The sequence below is a fragment of the Ursus arctos genome, unplaced genomic scaffold (assembly GCF_023065955.2).
Source record: "Ursus arctos isolate Adak ecotype North America unplaced genomic scaffold, UrsArc2.0 scaffold_28, whole genome shotgun sequence".
NCBI lineage: Eukaryota > Metazoa > Chordata > Mammalia > Carnivora > Ursidae > Ursus > Ursus arctos.
The window spans coordinates 5,238,986-5,263,810 of NW_026622963.1; the positions used below are offsets into that span (position 1 = coordinate 5,238,986).

Below are 24,825 nucleotides of genomic sequence, written 5' to 3' on the forward strand. Positions count from 1 at the left end.
TGGAGCCGTACCCGGGCTAGAACCCACAACCCTGAGATCATGACCTCCGCTGAAACCAAGAGTTGGATGCTCAACTAACTAAGCCACCTGGCACCTTACAGCAGTCTGGTTTAAGTGGGTGGTTGCTTAAGTTCAAGCACATTTTAAAAGCACTACATTTTTACCCCCTTCCAACATTTTATGTATTAAAAGTCATATTTTACATCTTTTTATTTTGTGTATCCTGGACTAATTATTATAGATGTAATTGATTTTACTACTTTTGTCTTTTGGCCTTCATATTTGCTTTATAAGTGATCAATCTACTACTTTTATTATATGTTTGCTTTTTTACCAATGAAATTTTTTCTTCCATAATATTCTTCTAGTATGGCTCTAGGAAAACATTATCTTCATGACCCTGGGGTTGGTAAAGATTCTTAAACGGAATACATAAACATTAACCATAAAAGGAAAAAATGACAAATTGGACTACATAAAAATCAAGAAATTCTGTTCACTAAAATACACAGTTAAGAGTGAACGGCAGGCCACAGAGTGGGAAAAAGTTATTTGCAGTTGGAAAAAAAAGTATTTGCAATTTGCATTACATATATCTGATAAAGAACTTGGCCAGAATATATTAAAAACTCCTAAACCGCAATAAGAAGACAGGTAACCCAATAGAAAAAAATGGGCAAAACACTTAAATGTTCAATTCACAGAAGAAGATCTTCAAAGAGCATACACACATATTAAAAGATCCTCAATCTCATTAGTCATCTGCAGTATACAGATTAAACCTACTGTGTGATACTACTCTACCCTACAGAATGGCTTGAATTAAAAGACTGATGGTATTATATGTTGATGAGGACGTGTTGCATTTGTAACTCATTTTCCACAGTTGGTAAGAATATAAATGGTTTTTATCACTCTGGTTAGTACTTTTTTTTTTCCTCACTAAAGTTGAACTTACTCACACTTGTACCACATACATGACCTTACAGTTCCACTCTTGGGTATATATCCAACAGAAATGCTAACAAGTGTTCTCCAAAACAAATGTGTAAGAGTGTTCACAGAGCAGTATTCATACAGGCAAAAACTGGGAACAATCCAAATGTTCAAAAACAGCAAACTGGATGACTAAATAGTGGTATGTTTGTACAATGGAATACCATACAGCAGTGAGAATGAATGAACTATTGTAGTTCACAGCCACATGGATGAACCTCAGGAACATAATATTGAGTAGAAAAAGCCAGTCACAAAGGAGTACACATTGTGATTCCAGTTATATAAAATTTAAAAACAGGCAAAACTGATTTATCGTGTTAGAAGTCAGGAGAGTTGTTACATTGGGGGAAAGATTTGTTAGGGAAATAATGGGATCTTCTGTGTAGCTGGTTAAGGAAGTTCTGTTAGATTGATTGTTATTAGCATTTAATAAAATCATGACTGGGTAAATTTTATCAGATGCTTTTATTTGATAAAAGCTGTTGCCATGATGTAGTTTTCCTCTCTTTTGCTTTTAATTTGAATTCTGAATGTTAAGCCAGTCTTGTGTTCTTGTACTATATTTCTTGATCTGGGTATTGGTTACATAGGTGCATTAACTTTGTGAAAATTAAGCTGTACACTAGTTTATTATACTGTGATAAAAAGTTTATTTAAAATCTTTAATTAAAAAAATGAAAATGATATTTGGAGAGTTAGCCAAAAATGAACCTGTTCAGTTTGTAAGACAAGAAGAGATAAAGAAAAATTTACATTTCTATGGAAGATTATCCTTCTCAGTCATGCTTGATTTAGAATGTACTTTGTAGAATAATAACATTTTATGCAATAGTTCAGTAATTAACACATGCCCCTGTGAAGTCAGCTACAAATACAGTGAGGCTTTTTAGGTTGCAGCAAAACAATGGCATAATAATTAAATGGAATTTATTAATAGTAAGAATTGGCTTCTCAGCTTTACTACTTCCTTTCCTACTTGTGGTTTTTCACACACTGGGTAAAAGTCAATCCAGGATAATGACCTCTAACAGAAGAGAAACTAATGGGGTAAGCCCATAGTTTTTCCAAGCCACAGTGCTGAGAGAGAGAACCTAAACAGCCCAGGAGTCTCACAGGATTGAGTTTGGGGTTTAGAGATGACAAACTCAAATTTTGAGGGCAAAATATTAGAAAGGAAAGGACTATAGAATTGGAGAGCTCCAGGGACCTGGAAAGTTCCATTTCAAGTCTTTGGCTATCAATCTGTGCATACATGTGAAATAACTACTCAACACTAGGAAAAGAGCCACTGGAGGGAGTAGGAAGATAAGTCCTCAGAGATCACAGAGAGTAAGGTAGCCACACTAGCCAAAGTGGAAAGACCTCCTAATAGAAAGGCATTGGATAGTCTTAAGAAGAATATTGCCCTAGACTAAAAGTTACAGTAGCCTTTCCATATCTGTGGTTTTACTTTCTGTGGTTTCCGTTACCGTTGTCAACTGTGGTGGGAAAACAGATGGTTCTCTTTCTGATGTATCATCAGAAGGTCAGTAGTAGCCTAATGCTACATCACAGTGCCTATGTCATTATTCATCTCACTTTCTCTCATGACATAGGCATTTTTTATCATCTTACATCATCACAAGAAGTGTGAGTATAGTATGATATTTTGAGAGAGACCACATTCACATAACTTTTATTACAATATAATTGCTCTATTTTATTATTAGTTTATGTTAATTTCTTAATCTGCCTAATTTATAGATTAAACTTTATCAGAGGCATGTATATATAGGAAAAAACATATATAGGTTTCAGTACTATCTATAATTTCATGCTTCCACTGCAAGTCTTGGAAGGTATCTCCCACAAATGAGGGGGGACTGTTGTACTCTGGTCCCACCTAACAAAGTTTAAAAGGTAAACCTTGAAACTATCAAACTGTTTCCTAGCCATTGAATTACTCCCAGAAGAAAGCTCAAAAACACTTAAAAGAATTCAAAAAATCCATACCATATGTTCCAGCAATCTGACTCCTGGGTATTTATCCAAAGTAATTGAAATCAGGATCTTGAAGAGAGATTTGCATTTATGTGTTCGTTGAAGCAATTATTCACAGAAGCCAAGAGGTGGAAGCAACTCAGGTGTCTGTCAGTGGGTGATAAAGAAAACAGTGGTATGTACGTACAATAGAATATTAGTTGGTCCTTGAAAGGAGGAATTCTGTCATGCAGCAGCATAGATGAACCTTGAGGATAATGGGTATATAGTTTCAGTTATGCAAATTGAAAAAGTTCTAGAAATCTGTACAACATTGTGCTTATATTGTACTATACACTTAAAAATTTGTGGATAAAATAAATAAATTGCACAAATTGATTTGTCAAGTCATATTTGCTTATAAATACCATTTCTGCTTTAAAACTATGCAGTATATCCATATAGTGCAGATTAAGCATGAAAGATAAATATATCCATAACAAACTTAAAAAAATTCAATACCCAACAATGTAAAATTCTTAATGTCATGAATCCTGTAAAAAATTACCAGACATGCAAAGAAGCAGAAAATATGACCCGTAACTGTGACAAAAATCAGGCATTGGAAGAGAGAAAGATGATACATATGATCAAATTAGCTGACAAGAACATTAAAGCAGTGATTATAACTATACTCTTACGTTCAGAACAGTAGAGGAAAACAAGCATGCCAATGTGAGATGTGGGTTATTTTTCCTTTTTTTTTTTTTTTTTTTTTTTAGATTTTTTATTTATTTATTTGACAGAGACAGCCAGCGAGAGAGGGAACACTATCAGGGGGAGTGGGAGAGGAAGAAGCAGGCTCCTAGCGGAGGAGCCTGATGTAGGGCTCGATCCCAGAACGCCGGGATCACGCCCTGAGCCAAAGGCAGACGCTTAACGACTGCGCCACTCAGGCGCCCCGGGAGTTATTTTTAAAAAGAGTGACCCAAATAGAACTTCCAGAGATGAAAAATAAAATTTCTGAAATGGAAAATACAGCAGATGAGATTAACAGATTAGACATTGCAGGAGACCCGAAGACATAGCAGTAACAACTATCTAAAATGAAATACCAACAGAAAAAAAGAGTTGGAAAAAGACACATCAGTGAGCTGTGGGACAACATCAGGCAATTTAACACAAGTATAACAAGTTTCAGAAGGAGACGGGGAGACAGAAAAAGTTATTTCAGGAAATAGTAGGTAAATATTTACCAAGTTTGATGAAAACTGTAAATCCACAGATTATAGTTACAAATTTCCAAGCAGAAGAACCAGGTACAATAATTGTTGAAACCAGTGACAAAAGTCTTGAAAGAAATTTTGAAAGCAGCCAGAGGAAAATATACCACGTTAAATAACAGATGAACAAATATATAAAAATCACTACAGATTTGTCAAAAACTGTGCATGCCAGAAATGATATCCTTACACTACTGGAAGAAGAAAAACAAAGAAACAATCAAAAACTCAACCTGAAACTCTGTACCTGGCAAAAAGGATGTTCCAAGAATGAAGGTAAAATAAAAGATAAGCAAAGCTGAGAGAATTTGTTACTAGCAGGCTTACACTATAAGAAATGTTTAAGAGTAGTTCTTCAGGCTGAAAGAAAATGCTATCAGATGGAAATTTGCATCCACAAAAAGAAATTTATCATATAGGAAATGGTAAATATGTGTATGGATAGAAAAGTCTGTAGAAAAACAAGATAATTGTTTAAAACAATAAAAATATATTGTGGTGTTTATAATATAAATTAAAAAAAAAACAGAAATATAGCTTAAAGTTGTAGAGCTAAAATGGAGTCATAAAAAATACTCACCAAAAGATGGCAGGAAAAAAAGAAAAAGAGAACAAAATAAAGATGAGACAAATAGAGAAATAGCAAGACAGAGATTTAATTTAAATGCAAGACAGAGATTTAATTTAAATCCAGCCATATCAGTGATCACATTAAATGTAAATGGTCTATAGGCTTCAGTTAAGAGATTGCCTGATTAGATGTTTTTAAAGTAAGGCTCAATTACATATTGTCTACAAAAAACACTTGTAATATAAAGATGCAGGTTAAAAGTAAACAGATGAGAAAAAATATACTATGTAGACAATAATCACAAGAAAGCTGGAGTTCCTATATTAATATTGAATAATGTAGATTTCAGAACAAGAAATATAAAAGTTATTTCATAATGTAAAAGGGGTCAGTTCGTCAAGAGGCTGGCTATAACAGTCCTAGATCTGTAGGCATCCAGTAATAAAACTTTAAAATAGATGAAGGAAAAGCAGTACAACTATAAGGAGAAGTAGACATATGCACAATTATAGTTGCAAATTTCAGCATTCTCTCAGTAATACGTTTGAACTGTAGTCTGCCATGAGAGGCATTATTTATCACCACTTTTTAGTTTTAATGTTTGATTTGACATTTGCTTTCTCATTAGCCAAAAGATTATGCCTACGAAACCTGATTATCAAAGTACTGTTAAGGTGTAGATTCTATGTAAGTATCCCCAACCAAGGATCAGTGAAAACAATTATTTATTGGGACTTACTGATTGCTAGATGTATTAGTTTTGTTTTGTTTTGTTTTTTGCTGTTATAACAAATTACCATGTAGTGGCTTAAAACAACACAAATTTATTCTTACAGTTGTAGAAGTCGGATGTCCAAAGTGGCTTTCGTTGGGCTAAAATCAAGGTATTGGCAGAACTGTGTTCCTCTTGAGGCTCTAGGAAGTATCTATTACTTGAATTACACGCATTTCTAGTTTCTAGAGGCTGTCTGCGTTTTGTGGCTCATGGCTCTCTTCTAAAGTAAAAAGGCCTGTATTTCAGATGGAGTACTTGCTATAGATAATTCAAAGAGAGAGTGAAAGTAAATTTTTGAAAAAGAAAACAAATGGTTGAGAATTCAAATCCACTTTCAGTTCTGACAAAAATCAGTTTTTCTCCTGGTGCTCTGTTTGGGTGTGGATAAGTGGATGGCGAGACAGATTTTATTATACTTTAGATTTTTGAAGACAAAATACCTAGATTTTACCAAAATTTTCCAGGCGGACAGGAGTTTTGTTTTTGCCACACCTAGCATTTCTTTTCCAGTCACTCCTAAAAAATCATGTTTTAGGTGACTTGGCGGAATATTCATTGAAATTGAATGGCCCTTGAAACACACAGCAAGTGCCCCCATTTCACTTTTGTTATTGTTGTTCCTTAGCTCTTGAAAGACCGTTTCAGTATCTTCATATATGCCTATGAGTTTTTCCCATATATCCTTTCTGCTTTTCATACATACCTTTGGATGGAATAAAACAGGCTGTTGTCTGAGTGATCACAGTTCGTTTAATTTGCATAAAAATAACATTCTAATTATTTAAGCTAGAGAGCAACTTCATGTGTGTATCCAGTACATTTGTATGTCAAACCAGTAGTATCAGTCTGGTAGAAGAGTACAGTGTGGTCGAACAGTTAGTGATGCTTTTCTAATAGTCACTGATCCAGGTGTAATATTATGTTATGAATAATCAGTGACATTTCTAGGTAGTAGCACCTTCAATGAGATACATAATATTGTGTTATTTACAAAATGTTTTTCCGAGTGAATATTTTGGTTTGTCACTCGGTATGGTGGGATTGGTGTGTCTGCATGAAGCGTGTGTGTGTGTAAACTTGTACCCATTTTCCTTCCTTCCTCTTAGGTTCATTTGTTGTGAAAGTAGAAGTTACCAGTTGTACTTTTATCTTATTATGCCAGTTATCTTAAAGATTTCAAATACTTTTTTTTTTTTTTTTTTAGATAATGGGTTGCCTTTAAGTGTATTTCATTGTTGCAGAGCTTGAGATCCTTTATATATGCCAAACTGGTTACTTCTCCTTCCAGGGAACAAAAAGTGTTTAGGATAGCAAAGTAGAATTTGAGGTGGGAATTATATTCATAGGAATTTATTCAAATGTACTTCAGGAATAATTAGACTATCATATGGAAAGAAAACAAGCCCAGTATTGTCTTAGGCACTTCAGGAGGGAGAAAAATCCATTCACACATGGTTTCTCCCTTCAAGGAGTTTATTTTTTGATATACATGCCTCAACAAGGAGAATTCATCCGTGGAGAATTAGAAGCTTTAGTTTAAAATTGTAAACTAATTGAAAATGTTTCTGTTTTAGTGGAGGATATGCTGTTTGGAGAGGAGCAGCAGACAGGAATGAGACAATATCCAAGTTAGAAATAATTTTCTAATATAAAGAAATAACTTATTTGACATTATTAAAGATTGTAGGTGCACCTAGGTGGCTCAGTCAGTTGAGTGTCTGACTTGGTTTCGGCTCAGGTCATGATCTCAGGGTCCTGGGTTCAAGCCCCGCACCCAGCTCCACACTCAGTGGGGAGTCTGCTTCTCTCCCTCTCCCCCTGCCCCTCCTCCTGCTCTCATGTTCTCTCATAAATAAATAAATCTTAAAAAAAAAAAAAAGATTGTAGAATATCCATATTTGGGCATTTTAAAATAATTTCTCATTTTCCTGGAAACGCTGCAGGAAGGTATACTGGCTTAGAATTTTGTGAATCCTCTATAGGAGTTCCTTACAGAGAAGTATGTTCAGGTTGGACATATTTAACTTTAAGGTGCTCTTTCACTTCTAAGAGTGTATGAAAGGCATGTAAAAGACTCCGTTTGACTCCCAAAAGTCTTGAAGCCACCAAATTCTTGTAACCTCCTTAGCCAATTCTTGTGACTAAAGTGGAAAATAAGAAATAAAAGTTTCATTGACTCTGCTTTTAGCTTATAAAATAAAGTCCCCTTGTTTCATTCCTGCATTCAGACTGTGAATTGATACCAAGAAACTGCTAGAAGTTAATTTTCAGTCAAGAAACAGACGTCAATAACATACTTGAACACCTTTCCCCTTCCCTACCCCAGGCAGTGAATAGTAAGGAGGTTGAAATCATTGGTGTCATGTCTTCAAATTCAGTATGTAATATTAAGCTTTTTAAATTCACTCTGCTTCCTAGAGGTGGAGTTTAGCACTAACAAAAAAGAATGATCTCTATCCTTATTACAAATGTGCATTATAAGACATGATAGTAGAAGCTTGGTTTATAACCCAGATTCATATTGGATGTTTGGAGGCCATATCTGCTTTGTGATTGGCTTAAGAGCAAAAAGATTTGTGTATCATCTTAATTTCTTATTCTTTTTTTTTTTAAGATTTTATTTATTTGACAGAGCGAGCATAAGTAAGGGGAGCAGCAGGCAGAGGGAGGGGGAGAAGCAGGCCTCCCGCTGAGCAGGGAGCCCGATGCGGGGCTCGATCCGAGGACCCTGGGATCATGACCTGAGCCGAAGGCAGACACTTAACGACTAAGCCACCCAAGCGCCCCTTAATTTCTTATTCTTGAATCAGTATTTGTCACACTTAGAAACCTAAAACTCATTAGATGTGGAATAATATTTTATGTATTTTTTAAAAACATTTTATTTATTTATTTTTGCCAGAGAGAGAGCGCGTGCATGCACGCATGGGCCTGTGCGAGCGAGTGAGCATGAGTGGGGGGAGAGACAGAGGGAGAAGCAGACTCCCCTCTGAGCAGGGAGCCTGATGTGGGACTTGATCCCAGGACCCTGAAGGTAGACTCTTAACCGACTGAGCCACTCAGGCACCCCGGGATAATAAGTCTGTTCTGAAGGAGTAATTTTTTAAAACATGAAGCAATGTATGTGGTATAGAATAGGCTTTGTTGCTGGAAGAAAAAATATATGTACATGTATATGAAATACATATGATAAACACACATATATGGAGAAAAGGATTTTGATTTGGGGAAAAAATTCCAGAAGATATCATTTTCTTTGTCAAATATTTGTAATTCAGGTTTCACCTTTATAAATAGTCCCAGTGCCAAGATCTGAGACTTTATATAAATGTCAGTGAAAAGTTAGTTTCAATCCTTAAAAAATGTATAGAAATATGTTTTTGTTCATTAAGAAATACTATTTTGGATACATTTCTTTTTTTTTTTTTTTTAATGATTTTTAATTTATTTGACAGAGACAGAGACAGCCAGCGAGAGAGGGAACACAAGCAGGGGGAGTGGGAGAGGAAGAAGCAGGCTTCCAGCAGAGGAGCCTGATGCGGGGCTCGATCCCACAACGCCGGGATCACACCCTGAGCCGAAGGCAGACGCTTAACGACTGCGCCACCCAGGCGCCCCATGATACATTTCATTTCTATGTCAGCTGCCTTATTTTAGGTAAATGGATTTCTGTGTGGTAATTTACATTCATCTCAAATTTAAAAACCAACAGAAAATATCCATACCTTTTGCTCAGCATGCAGTGAGGTCTTAAGTAGGAGTTAAATGAAAGTTCCTACAGTGCTAAAGTTAATTCAATTTGGTAACCTTCCTATTTGCTTAGAAAATTGTACATTTGGGAAATCTTAAGCTAAATCTTACTTAATTCACATTTATTGCTGATAAAATGTATTTTCCTTACTAATAATATATCATTCTGTGAAAGGCAGATTGTATTTGTTTCTTGATTGCTGTTCTTATCAACTTTTATGAGATAATAAAAGTCACAGAAGCTTAGAGGAAGGTGTTCTTTTCAGGGTGAGAGACTTGTACTTATGCCTTTTTTCAGATTGCTTATTTGGGAAAATGGTAACTTACATATAATAGATGTATAACAAATATATGTTAATTAAATGAACTGATATAGCTAAGTGAAGCTTATACTCTTTATTGACTTTAAAAAGGTATCACTTCATCCATAGACATTTTCCTTTGTTTGCTTGCTATGTGGTGGGAACCAAATTAAGTGTTCATTTAATCTTACAACTACTTTATAAAGTAGAAGGTATTATCTCAGCTTTACATATGAGAAAATTGAGATTACCTAACTTGTCCAAGATTGTCCAGATTACCACTATTGAAATTTAGGCCCTTTTTTTCCCCAAAAGACACTATCTCCTTCTGTTTATGGCCTATTTTATAAGTCACTTCTGTATATTCATAGCATTTATTACTCAAAAAAACTATAGAAATGCATTTATTCTTGCCTAATTTTACAGGTTACAAGTTTTAACAATCAGATTTATTGAGGTGTAATTTACATGCAATAAAATGTACCACTTTTATTTTTTAATTTAATTAAATTATTTTTTTAATTGAAGGTTTTATTTATTTGACAGAGGGAGAAAGCACACAAGCAGAGGGAGAGATAGAGGGAGAAGCAGTCTCCCTGCTGAGCAGGGACCCTGATGCGGGGCTCAATCCCAGGACCCCGAGATCATGACCTGAGCTGAAGGCAGATGCCTAACTGACTGAGCCACCCAGGTGCCCCTATTTTAGAGAGAAAGAGCAGGGGGAGGGGCAGAGGGAGAGGGAGAAGGAGAATCTCAAGCAGACTCCACACTGAGCATGGAACCCATTGTGGGGCTCAATCTCACGACCCTGAGATCATACCTGAGCTGAAATCAAAAGTCAGACACTCAACCGACTGAGCCATCCAGGTACCCCAAAATGTACCCCTCTTAAAGTGTACAGTTAGATGAGTTTTGACAGATGTATATAGCCATGTAACCTGTATCACAACAATCAAAATCTAGAACATTTCCGTTACCCCCCAAAGTCCCTCATGCCCATCAGTCCCTTCCTGCCACTACTGATCTAATTTTTATCCCTGTAATTTTGCTTTTTTCCCCAGAATGTCATGTAAATGGAATCATATATTAAGTAACCTTTTGTGTCTGGCTTCTTTCACTTAGCAAAATGCTTTTAAGACTCATCCATGGTGTTTCAGATACCAAGTATTGGTTGATTGCTGAGTTGTATTCCATTATATGGGTGAACCACTGTTTATCCAGTCACCAGTTGATGGACATTTGGGTTGTTTCTAGTTTTAGATTATTATGAATAAGTGCTGTAAACATTCATATTCATAACCTGTTTAGTTTTAAATTTTCAGCGTTAGTATGGCATTATCTTGAGTGACATGACATCCTCTTGGATGACCAGTTCATAGATTACTTAGTTTTAGATAATGGAAAATATGGGATTCTTCATTGGGGGCCTCTGAGCACTCTATTAGAAATTAGGGAATGAAGAACGTTGTTGACTGTTTTTAAAATTTGGAAGGGTCCTCTGATATTTGAGGCATATTTTTTTAAATTAGGATGCCGTAGTAGTATAAAGATAAATGATATGAGGTCAAGTACAGTGAAAATGTAGTAAAATGGCAAACACTGGACTAAGAGTTAGAAAATTGATTTCTAGTCCTTTAATGTGGGTTTAGTTTCCAGCTGTATGTTTTATTAGACTTTGGATAAATTGTGACTTTGAACAAATTAGTAACCACTCTGAAGAAGAAAGATGGAGCTGAGGTTTTCACAGTTTTTAGATATATACTTCAGCTCATTCAGTCCTCAAGACACCCTAAGAGGTACCTAGGTGGTAGATTAGTACTCGTCCTATTGCACTGAGGAAGAAACTGTGATTCACAGAAGTAGCTGGTAGTGGTAGCAAAGCCAGTAAGTAGGTGGGTACTTCAGCAACTGACTCCATACCAGTTTCCTTATCCGGAAGATGAAGATAATACTCAGTTTTGTAGTTGTGAGAATTAAGTGTGATTATGTTAATAAGGACTCAGAACTGCCAGTCTCTTACTCTCCTTCCCTTCTTATAAAGGTCCTTCTTTCCCTGTCTCCTGCCCTGCAATTCTGTTAAATATTTATTAAGAGAAATCTAAAATGTGGGTGCTAATCTTCTATCTTTTTTTAAAAGATTGATTGACTGATTGATTTGAGAGAGAGGGCCGGGGAGGCAGAAGGAGAGGGAGAGAGAGTATTAAGCAGACTCTGCACTGAGCCTGGAGCCCATTGTAGGGCTTGATCTCACAATCCTGAGATTATGACCTGAGCTGAAACCCAAGAGTCAGATGCCTAACCAACTTGCCACCCGGGGACCACCCCGACCACAATGTTTTTAATTGCAAAAGATCATATAACGTCAGAAAGCTAGTATATTAGATGTTTCTTTTTATTATAAATATTAGAAAAACACTAACTCTGCTAGCAAATAGAATTCAGTCTAGTCTAACAACCTAGCAGATTGTTCTTCTGTGATTCCTTTTAGCACATTCCCTTAATCATTTTTTTCCAATGTGATACGTTCTGCTTTGCTTATAAAGTAGCTCAAAACTGCATTCTACTACTTCTGTGTTAACAGTTACCCCAATAATAAGTCATATTTAAACACCATTTGGGGCCAGTGCCCACATATGGTTTCTTCCGCATAGTTTCTACATGGCCAAGACTCTATACTTTATGATTGTTTAAAATTACTCTAAGCAAGCAACTGATGAACTTTTCCCCTTCTGTCATTCCTGTTCTGCAGGTTTGCACCAAACTTGATAAAAAGTAATTATCAATAGCTATTCTGTAGAACTTCTTAGGGTAGTTCTACCATTCTGTGCTGTAAAATCCTCCTGTGCGTGAACCATGTGGAGTAAACACATCATTAGGTTTTCTTTCTCTTGCTTTCCTAATGAGGGGAGAAATGCTACACAGCTGGAGAAGCCTGGGACTCCTTTATGAACTGATTTATTTACATAACATATGCTTAGTTTGACACATTGTTCAGAAGAAGCAGTTTTTTTAGTTAAATATTATACAGTACTTCAAAGATCATTTTAGCTACACTATAACTTCAGCTTTTCTGTATACAAAAGTTGCTCTTTGCTCCTTAAAAAACATTCCTATCCTAGTTCTTTATATTATTGCTTTCAATGTTAGGGAGAATTAAGCTGAATACATTTAGAACCTCCGTTCAGAAATGAATTTTAGTTTCAGAAGCTGCTGCAAGATGCCAGTAGTTTAAGATGTCTGCACAAATCAAGGGCAAATCATTCTGCTCTTAATCTAGTTGGTAAGAGAGTAAATAGTGATTTGGAGCCAGATAATATGCTATTGTGGTGTGATATGAAGCCAGGTAAATCTCGATTTAAGTCCCACTATGTGCTTGCTAATAATTTTTCTTCAGCAGAGTTAAAAACTACTCAGTTTCTTCAACTATATGCTGGTGATAACAAGAACTCCTTCTTAGGGTTTGATTTCAGTAACTGAAATGTGTATAGCACCTGGCATATAATAAAACTACTCTAAATGTTTCTTTTCCCTGTAAGCTTACCCTCTTCCCCCTCAAACCCAAAGAACTTCCTTTATCATTCAAGTGTAATTTGGTGTTTGTTGGTTTGTTTTTTAAGGCTAAGTATGTCTCATTTAAGGTTTGAGGATAGATGAGGTGGCGGGGTTGACCTACCCATCTATGCTTGTGATAATATTTAGCACAAGCTGTAGACTGTGGGAAGACTGGGTTGCCATGTAGGTTACACAAGCCAATAGATGAGATTGAAAGTGTATGCAACCAGAAACACTATGACTGAATAAGGCACTTCCTAATTTAATATTTGTGGAGTACTTCCTATAAGTGGGTAAGACATTCAACTAAGAGATACACTCTTTTTGCCCTTCTGCCTTTCCTCTTCTTTCTAGGCTCTAACAGCCATGGTGGCTGAAATTTAAGTCACTGTCTTGGGCCGTAGTGTGGTGTGGAAAGCTAGAAAGAGATAGAAAGTGCCTAGGTCCTTGATGATGTAGCTGCATATTAGTTTCAGATCGCCTACTCCTGAGTTTCTTTCACATGAGTGAAAAATAACTCTAGCTGGAGCATACAGGGATTTATTTCTGGTGTCTGTTACTAGCCGCAGAACTGAATCCTAACAGATAGCAGTCTGGGTGCAGGCATCTGACTCTAACTCCACATCTACTAACTTTTGAAATGACTAAATATATCTTGATAAAATAGTACAACACTTAAACATGGAAAAGGGGAGGTATTCTTATCCTGAAATACAGAAATGTCAAGAAATTTCTATCAGAAATAATATAGGTATTCCCACTATAAGAGCTAGAACTCTTTGAAAAAGGGCTGTGTGTTTGGCAAGAAGTATACATGATGAACCTGGCATATCTTGTCATGCAAGAAAGCAAGAAAGCTATCAGAAGCTACTTGGGTTGTGTCACAAGGACTTAGGAGCCAAATTGAAAAGACTTGCACTGACTAAATAAAGATGGGATAATTTGAGCATCAAAAAGTTGTAACTTCAGGGCACCTGGGTGGTTCAGTCGGTTCAGCATCTGCCTTCTGCTTGGATCATGATCTCAGGGTCCTGGGATTGGCTCCCTGCTCATCAGGGAGTCTCCTCCCTCTCCCTCTCCCTCTGCCCTTCCCCCTCCGCTTGTGGTCTGTCTTTCGCTGTCTCTTTCTCAAATAAATAAATAAAATCTCGGGGGAAAAAAGTAACTGTAATGGATTGAAGCACATTAAATATATTTAATATTCATGAGTTCATTCATATATTACTTTAAAAAACTCGTTTATTTTGGGGGTTATTAGGGAGCCAATTCATTGTTTTGAATTGGTAAATAAAAGGAAAGATTCAGGCATTAATTCTGACTGTACAGACTATATACCTCAGGATTACCAAGCCATTGGTAAAGAAGGGCAAGATTTTTTTTACAAAAATATGTCAGCTAATATATTAAGAAGGGCTGGTAGAATATCACCATTTTGCAACCCCTAATGAAACAGTCGTCATTGCTAAAACTATTAGACGGCTGCTAACAGGGAACTTTAAAATAGCTGGATCAATGTGACAACACATGAACATACAGATTAATCCTAACATAACGAAAAGAAAGACTGTCAGACATTATATACTTTCTGATGAAAGTTCACGCCTCTACCATGAAGTATTCTTGCTGAAAAATCAAGCCCTACTTTTAGCAAACTGTAGGTTTCACTGCTGGTTTACAGGAAATACCTGGGAATGGAATCTGAGATAAGACCCTACAACCACTAAAAAAAAGAAGAACATAGCACTCAATACAAGGCAGAAGCATACCCTTGATATTAAAGATTACTTCAGTAACAAAGAAATTTTAGAAAGCTGCAGAGGAAAAGGGGAAATGAGATGGACAAAGAAAACATGAAGAACAGGTGATAGACATAAAGGATAGAGTGAAAGAGATCTAACATATAATTTATATTCTGCAAGAGACCAAAACAAATTGAACAGGAACAGTTATTAAACACACTATAGGAAAAACATTTTCCTGAGCTAAAGGATGACCCGAGTCTGTAATTCAAACAGGCCTGTTGCCAAAAACCAAGAGAATTTAATAAAAAGAAACTAACAACTAAACCTGTCCTGGTGAAACTTTGTACTTTCCCTTGTTAAAAGTAATAACAATAATGATGAGGCATCCAGGCAAAGAGGAAAACAAATACATAAGAGTTATTCATTCACAAGGGAAGTATGGCAGACTCCTAGCCTTAGATTGTTCTTATAATTAAACATCAGCGGAAAATTGAGCATTGTTTACGGAGTTCTGTAGACAAGTTTAGGTCCCTGGGTTCTTTATCCAGCCAGGTTAGCAGCCACGAAGCAATACACCTTTTCAGTTCTCAAAGTTTCAAAGTATAGACCACGCAGCTGCCCTTCTGAAGGAATTACTTCAAAACATACTCGAGCTGACGGAGAAATTCTTCAGTATACAAGCAAAAGCCAGAAGTTGGAACATTTTTCCAAGTATGACTTTTTGCTTCAAGTTTAGGGAGCTCTTGAGTCAGTTTTGTCAGTTTTAGAAAGGACGGCATTAACCGAATTCATTCTCACTGGTGTGTGGATAATTATTCTGCGAAAATCAGTGTGCTAATGATCTTAATCTTACAATTGCCTAAAATGGTTCTGAGTTTGGGCAGCACATGTATTTTATCATTTGCAAATAGTATCTACTAGTTAGATAAACTTAATGTGTATGTGTTGTAGTGATTTTCAGAGTGTGGTCCAGCAGCATGGATTTCTCACCTGGAACTAGTTAGACAGGCAGATTATTGGGCTCATCCAGATTCAGTGAATCAGAAACCATGGAGGTGGGACCTAGCAGTCTGTATTGGAACAAGCCTTCTAGGTAATTCTGATGCCCAATAAAACTTACGAACTACTGGTGTAGTATATTGGTGCCCAAACCTAATTAATCATCAGAATCACCTGTGAAGATCTTGAACCATCCATTCTCAGCCCAGAGGTTGATATGCTGGTTAGGAAATGACTGGTAAAATAGAGCTTGAATCAAAAGATCTAGATTCTGTGCTTGGCTCCACCTTATCAATTTTGACAACCTACTTAATAGTGCTGAGCCTCAGTTTTCTCTTTTGTAAAATAACACTCATTCTCCTGCCCATTTCATTGGATTGTTGGAGGAGTTAAATGAAGAAAATGAAAATAAAAGTACTTTGTACAATAGATATGGAAATCCATAGCTGCAAGTATATCATCTGGGTTCTGCTTTAGTGTATGTTCTTCCATGCATCTCTTTCAGGCACCTTTCCCTTACCTACCTGCTACATTACTCTTTGATTTGCGAATTCAACGATTGCATTTATTTTAACACCTTTTCAATATAAATTTATATTTCATTAGTTTCCCATACATTCAGATCTTGTCTCTTTGAGGTTGTAAGTCATTTGAGAGACGAAATCATATGTAAACATTTTATATTTTCCTCAGTGTCAGATCTTAGGCTAAATTATATACATAGTAATACCAAGTAAAATACTTACTAATCTGTTCACTAGCTCATTGTCATAACTGGTACTGTAGGAATTATTGAGGGTTTTCCTTTTTTACTTCATTAATTTAGTATTTTTATGCAAACAGAGTTTCTTTCTTTCCAGTAGTATGGAAAGGTGGTTGATCTGGTACCAGTCAACGTCTGTACTTCACTTCTTAAAATTGTTTAAAGAAATGTTCCTTGTATTATTCTTTCTGTCTAGTTTGTGGTTGCTGCATTTTAGCAAATGCATTGCTTTGGTGTCCTATTGGCACAGTAAACTTTTCCTACAAAAGTAGTGTGTCAGGTGGAGGGCCCAGTTGGCTTAGAATATGAACCTCCAGTTTCAAAAAGACATAAGTGAATGGAAACATATCCCATGTTTGTGGATTGAAAGAGTTAATATTGTTAAGGTATCATCAATACTACCTAAAGTAATCTACAGAATAAGTGCAATCCCTATCAAAATTTCGATGTGTTTTTTGCAGAAACAGAAAAACTCATTCTAAAATTCATATGGAATCTCCAGGGACCCCACATAGCCAAAACAGTCTTTAAAAAGAAAAACAAAACTGGAAAACTCACACTTCCTAATTTCAAAGCTTACTACAGTAATCAAAATAATAGTACATTATTTGCATAAAGACAGACATATAGACCAATGGAGTAGACAGCCCAGAAATAAACCCTTGCATATATGGTTAGATAATTTTGACAAGAGTGCCAAGATCATTCAGTGGGGAAAGGACAGTCTTTGTCAACAAAAAGTGCTGAGAAAACTGGATATCCATGTGCAGAAGAAAGAAGTTCTGGCCCTTACCTAACACCATATGTAAAAGTTAACTCCAAGATGGACTAAAGAGCTACATGTAAGACCTAAAACTCTGAAACACTCAGAAGAAAACAGAACAAAAGCTTCATGACATTGGATTTGGTAGTGATTTCTTGAATATGACACTGAAGGCACAGGCAACAAAAGAGAAAATAAACAAATTGGACCTCATGGAAATTAAATGCTGTCCACCAAAAGACAATATCAACAGAGTAAAAAAGGCAGCCCACAGAATGGGAGACAGTATTTGCAAATCACATGTTTGATAAGGGATTAATATCAGATTATATAGAGAACTCCTAAAAGTCAACAAAAACACAACAACAACAAAACCCAATTAATAATGAGCAAAGGACTTGAAAAGACATTTCTCCAAAGAAGATATGTAGTTGGCCAATAAGCATTTGAAAAGACGTTCAGCAACACTAATAATTAAGGAAATGCATTTCAAGACTACAGTGAGTTACTACCTCATACACTTTGGGATGGGGACTATTTAAAAACAAAGCAAACAAAATAACAAGTTGGTAAGGATGTGAAGAAACTGGAACTGTGTGCGCTGTTGGTGGGAATGTAATGTTACAGCAACTACAGAAAACAGTATGGTGGTTCCTCAAAAACTTAGAAATGGGATTACCATATGATCCAGTAATTCTATTTCTAGGCATATATCCAAAACAATTGAAAACAGGGTCTTGAAAAGATGTTTGCATACCCATGTCCATAGCAGCATTTTTCACAATAGCTGAGAAGTACAAGTAACCCAAGTGTCCATAAACTGATGAATGGATAAGCAAAATGTGGTGTGTGTATACAATAAAATATTCAGCCTTGGAAAGAAAGGAAATTCTGACATACTACACCATGGATGAAACTTGAGGTCATTATGCTAAGTGAAGTAGACCAATCACAAAAAAGACATATACTGTATGATTCCACTTCTGTAAGATACTTAACAGTAGCCAAAATCGTAGACACAGAAAGTAGAATGGTGGTTGCCCAGGGCTGGTGGGAAGAGAGGAATAGAGAGTTATTGTTTAATGGGCATAGGAGTTTTAGTTTTATAAGATGAAGAGTTATGGAGATGAATGCTAGCAATGGTAGCACATTATGAATATATTTAATACCACTTAACTGTACACTAAAAAATGGTTAAGATGGTAAATTTTATGTTACATGTTTTTTAGCACGATAAAAAAAAATTGGAAAAAAATGAGCTTCTACACTCTGGGCTAATAGAAAACACCAGGTGGTCTTAGGTCTCCTTGCAAATAGAGCACAGTACCACAAGTTTATCTTCTCCCAACTCCCGAGTTCTGTTTTGAGTTTTTACATATACAATTAATGTATTTTTCATTAGATGGTTCTCCTTCATCTCTGTGGTTTAAGTTTTTCATCTTTATTGTTTGTTTTTTCCTTTTCTGGCAATGGATAGGTTTATAAGAAAATAGAGAAAGCAGAAGTATTGGTTTAACTTGCTTCAAAGCATATTTGTGTTGAGTAACTGAGCAGATAAATTTGGACTTTGATGTCATAGGTAATTTTCATTCTGAAGGTAATTACAGACAACCTGTATCCAAGACTGAGTAGGAAAAAAAAAAAAAAGTTAAAGCATTTATGTAACAGAGATTTTGTCTTTTCTTTTTTTTTCTTTTTGTTTGTTTGGTGGTGGTTGTTATTGCTAATAAAAAGATAGTCGTGGAATAAAAAAATTTTTTTTACTTAAGATTTCTACTTTTTTATACTCTAATTTCTTATATTGATGCTAGTTATTTTCCTTATACATTGTCACCTTGGGGTTTTTAGGACACCGGTACATTGTTCTCAAAGCCTCAGATTAACATGGACTAATGAAACTGTTACTAAGTTCCATTTCTCTCTCTAGAGAAAGGTTTTGCTTGGACAAGTTATCCCAGTACATCACAATAATAATTAGCAGAAACGAGCTGTTGTAATGCATTTGTGAGTTGTTGCTGGATTTGTGGGGCTGCTGGTGATGCTATTTTCAAGGGCTTAATTATTCTAATACATGTGGAGAGCAGGTGGCTTTATTGGATGATATATACATGTATATTCATAATTATGACTCATTTCTATTCTTTTCTAATATTAATATGTCATATAATTATACTGTTATATTTGAAGAAAATTTAATAATTCCGGTAGCTTCATTCAGAAATATTAATAAATTTTTAGAATAACTAGGTAACTTTTCCTAAAATTGTATTTTACGTATGCAGACTATTGATTCATGGTCAAAACTCAACTCTATCTAGAATAAGACCCTTGATGGTGAGGTCAATTCACAATCTGGTAACCTGTTATAAATTAGAATATCTCCTGGAGAAGGATAGTATTCAGCTTCTGAAATACAATATATACTGCTCAAAGATAGTTTATAGCACGTCAGAGCACGGGCTTTGGAGTCAAGCAAATGAGTTAAAATTTCAAGTGAACATCATGTAACTTAGGGTAAATTACTTAACATTACAAAGCTCGTTCGTTTCATCATCCGTAAAATACAAAGAAACACAATTTTTAAGCACGTTTACGTTCTCACCCATCTTGGCTTTGCCCCTGTTCTCGTTAGTGAATCTCTTGCGGGTTACTATGTCCTAGTCTCTTCGTCTGTAAAGTGTGATCACGTGATACAGGCACACCTCGTTTTATTGCATTTCATTTTATTGCACTTCACATACATTGCAGTTTGTGGTGGTGGTGTGTTTTTTTTTTTAAATAAAATGAAGGTTTGTGGCAACCCTGCATTGAGCAAGTCTGTGGGTACCATTTTCCCAACAGCATTTCTCACTTCTTGTCTCTGTGTCACGTTTTGATAACTCTCACAATATTTTAAACTTTTTCAAATTATTATGTAATCTGTGATCAGTGATCTTGATGTTATTATTGTAATTGTTTTGGGGCTCCATGAACCATGCCCATATAAGACACCAAACTTAATTGATAAATGCTGTGTATGTTCTGACTGCTCCACGGACTGGCCATTCTTTCTTCCTCTTGGGTCTCCCTATTTCCTAAGACACAACAATATCAAAATTAGGTCAATTAAAACCCTGCAATGGCCTCTAAGTTTTCAAGTGAAAGTAAGAATCACATGTCTCTCATTTTAAAAGCTAGAAATGATTAAGCTCCTTAAGAATACACGTTGAAGGCAGAGACAGGCCAAAAGCTAGACCTCTTGTGCCAAACAAGTCAGCCAAGCTGTGAACGCAAAGGAAAAGTTCTTGAAGGAAATTAAGTGCTACTCCAGGGAACACATGAGTGATAAGAAAATTAAACAGCCTTATTGCTGATATGGAGAAAGTTTTAGTGGTCTGGGTTAAAGATCAAACCAGCTACAACATTTCCTTAAACCACAGCCCAATCCAGAGCAAGGCCTAAATCTCTTCAGTTCTACATAGGCTGAGAGATGATGGTGCTACAAAAGAAAAGTTTGAAACTAGCAGAGGTTGGTTCATGAAGTGTAAGGAAAGAAGCCATATGCATAACATAAATGCGCAAGGTGAAGCAGCAACTCTTGATACAGAAGCTGTAGCAAGTTATCCGGAAGATCTAGCTAAGATAATTAATGAAGGTGGTTATACTAACCAACAGGTTTGCAGTGTCGATGAAACAGCCTTATATTGGAAGAAGATGCCTTCTCAGACTTTCAAAGCCAGAAAGAAGTCAATGCCTGGCCTCAAAGCTTCAACTTTGGACAAGCTGACTGGTTAGGAGCTAATGCAGCTGGTGACTTGAAGTTGAAGCCAATAGTCATTTACCATTATGAAAATTCTAGGGCTCTTAAGAATTATGCTAAATGTACTCTGCCTGTGCTCTATAAATGGAACAACAAAGCCTAGATGACAACACAACTGTTCACAACACAATTTACTGAATTTTATTTTTAAGCCCACTGTTGAGACCTACTGTTTGGAAAAAAAAGATTCCTTTCAAAATATTATTGTTCATTGACAGTGCACTTGGTCACCCAAGAGCTCTGATGGAGATGTACAGTGAGATTAATGTTGTTTTCATGCCTGCAAGCACAACTATTCTGCAGCCCGTGGGTCAAGAGGAGTTTCAACTTCCCAGTCCTATTATTTTAAGAAATACATTTCAGGGGCGCTGGGTGGCTCAGTCAGTGAAGTGTCCGACTCTTGATATCTGCTTAGGTCATTATCTCAAGAGTCCCTGAGTTGGGCTCCATGCTGGGCATGGAGACTGCTTACGATTCTTTCTCTCCCTCTCTCTACCCCTGCCCCTGCCTCATGCTCACACAACGTGCTCTCTCTCTCTCTCTCAAAAAAAAAAAGGTAAGAAATACATTTCATAAAGCTGTTGCTGCCATAGGTAGTGATTCCTCTGATGGATCTGGGCAAAGTAAATTGAAAACCTTCTGGAAAGAATTTAGCATTCTAAATGGCATTAAGAACATTAATGATTCATGGGGAAGGTCAAAATACCAACATTAACAGGAGTTTGGAAGAAGTGTTTTCAATCCCTCATGGAGGACTTTGAGAGGTTCAAGGCTTCAGTGGAGAAGTAACTGCAGATGTGGTGGAAATAGCAAGAGAACTGGAATTAGCAGCGGAGTCTGAAGATGGGGCTGAATTGCTGCGATCTCAAGCTAAACTGTAATTAATGGATGAGGAGTTGCTTCTTATGGATGAGCAGAAAAGGTGGTTTCTTGAGATGGAATCTACCCTGGTGAAGATTGTTGAAGTGACAACAAAGGATTCGAATATGACATGAAGTTAGTTGATAGAGCAGCAGCAGGGTTTGAGAGGATTGACTCCAGTTTTGAAAGGAGTTCTGTGGGTAAATGCTGTCAAACACATCACATGCTGCAGAGAAATCATTTGTGAAAAGGAGAGTGAGTTATGTGGCAAACTTCACTTGTCGTCTTATTCTAAGAAATTGTCACCCAGCCTTCCCCACCCACCACCCTAATCAGTCAGCAGCCATCAACATCAAGGCTAGACCCTCCGCCAGCAAAGATTATGACTCATTGAAAGCTTATATGATGGTTAGCATTTTTTAGCAATAAAGTGGTTTTTAGTTAAGGTATGTACATTGTTTTTTAGATGTATTTCTGTTGCACATTTAATAGTACAATGTAGTCTACTAATCATATTCGTCTATTATATAGTGTACTCAAACTTACATGTACTGGGAAACTAAAAAATTGTTTTACTTGCTGTATCGTAATAGTTGCTTTATTGCAGTGTTCTGGAATCTAACCCGCAGTATCTCCGAGGTATGCCTGTGTACTCAGTTCCCCCTACTCAATTTCTTTGGGGTGTTTGCCTAGAAATATAATCTTATTTGATGCATTGTGAGCCAGTTGTATCATAGATTATTTTAACTTCGTTATTTGAAAAAAATGGGATAGCAAAGTTACCTTCTCATCTTGTCCTTCATATAGTGAGAATACTCCTACTTGTTTTGCATTACTAGAAGAGTCTGATCACCAAAAATATTAGGCATTTCTCTTTTGTGTTAGAGCTATCACAGAGTACTCAGCCATTTGTGTAATTTAAGTCTTGGTCTATCAAGCAGCAAACAGATGGAACATATCTAACAGCAGTAATTAAATTGTAAACCTATTTTAAAGAGTTGGCCAATATACAGCATCATAGTCCATATTCTGTTGTCTCAGTTATGTTCAATTTTATTTGGATTATGATTTCAGAATACCCAAATATGGGAAGGAAAGCAAAGTTGTCTGTTATTTTTTAAAATTGCACACTCGGGGCCCCTGGGTGGCTCATTCGTATTTCGGCTCAGGTCGCGATCTCAGGGTCATGGGATCGAGCCCCGTGTTCGACTCCACACTCAGCAGGGAGTCTGCTTGTCCTTCTCCCTCCGTCCCTCACCCCGGTCATGCCCCCCCCAAATGAAAAAATGAAATCTTAAATAAATAAACAAAATAAAATTGCATACTTGGGGCGCCTGGGTGGCACAGCGGTTAAGCGTCTGCCTTCGGCTCAGGGCGTGATCCCAGCGTTATGGGATCGAGCCCCACATCAGGCTCCTCCGCTATGAGGCTGCTTCTTCCTCTCCCACTCCCCCTGCTTGTGTTCCCTCTCTCGCTGGCTGTCTCTATCTCTGTCAAATAAATAAATAAAATCTTTAAAAAAAATAAAAAAATAAAATTGCATACTTAACAATATTCGTTCATTCAGCAAATCTTTAGTGAATGCCTACTGTGAACCAGACGCATTTCTAGGCACTGGGGATCCAGCAGTGACCAGAAGAAGCAAAATCCCAGTCCTCGTGGAGCTTAGATTCTAGTGGATTGGAGACGGAGAGTAAGCTGAATATGTGGGATACCAAGTGTGGTAAATGCTATGAAGAAGAATAAAGCTGAGTAAAGACCTGGAGAATGATGGGGTGAGACATACTGTTTTAGATAAGATGGTCAGGGAAAGAAGGCCTCTCTGATAAATTAACACTTAAGCAGTGACCTGAAGAAGTAAGGGAGCAAGCCAAATGGATATCTGGGGAAACAATGCCAGGCAGAGGGCATGGCAAGTGCAGATACCTGATTTGGGAGCATGCTTAGTTGTCAGTGTTGTGTTCATTCCATCTTGAAGCTTTTCTTAACACCTTAAAAAATTAAGGGAGAATTATAGGCCTCCTTATCTGTGTCATAGCATATTGTATGTAACTTTTTTACAGTTCTTATCTCAGCATTATTGTTTTTATGTGCATGTTTCCCAATAATCAGGCCTTCAGGGACAGAAATAGTGTCTTACCTGCCACATAGGTGCTGAATAGATGCTGATTGAACCGATCAGTCAGTTTGATTATCTATTGCACAACTACTTTTCTGTTTACTTGGTACCAAAGTATCATAAGAAATACAAATTGTTAGATATATATAAGTAAATAAGAGAAAATAATGATCAAGCAAGCCTTGGTCTACATTATTCAGAGGAAAGAAATTTCTTTCAATGAAATCTTTTATGAATTTATTTAAATGTTCTTAACTGAAATATGACCTTCATAGTTTAAAAACTCATGGTGATATCCGTGATTTAATATTTTGAATGACTTGGTTGCTTGAAATATTCAGTTAGAAAAGTGAATTTGAAAAGTAAAGTATCTACACCATAGGGTTTTTTTTTATTATAAATCATTTTAGAAGACAACAGTTTGCGTTCCCAAAGGATAACTAAGTTATATTTTGTTTTCCCTCATTTTTAACCATTTCTGCAAAGAACTTATTCCACAGTTTCTTTATGATGCTTACCGAGTGTTATTTTCTGTTTTAGGTCTCTAAAGGTACTAAAATCAATTTTTATTGGATTATGTTTCTAATG

The 24,825-nt window shown here is 36.4% G+C and overlaps 1 protein-coding gene across 4 annotated transcripts in view; it reads left to right on the forward strand.

Annotated features, from left to right (window-relative positions):
* Positions 1-24,825, forward strand: part of GLCE (glucuronic acid epimerase) — a 109,533-nt gene that overhangs the window by 66,024 nt on the left and 18,684 nt on the right. The window contains exons 2-3 of one of the 4 annotated variants that reach the window (XM_057303629.1): positions 9,043-9,244; positions 23,686-23,893. The exons of 2 other annotated variants lie outside the window; for them this stretch is intronic. In XM_057303629.1, the coding sequence (XP_057159612.1) occupies positions 23,886-23,893 (8 nt within the window). In that variant the 5' untranslated portion in view covers positions 9,043-9,244; positions 23,686-23,885. Of the gene's footprint in view, positions 1-9,042; positions 9,245-23,685; positions 23,894-24,825 lie in introns of those variants that run through there. One more of the 4 variants, XM_044391993.3, reaches the window with a different exon arrangement.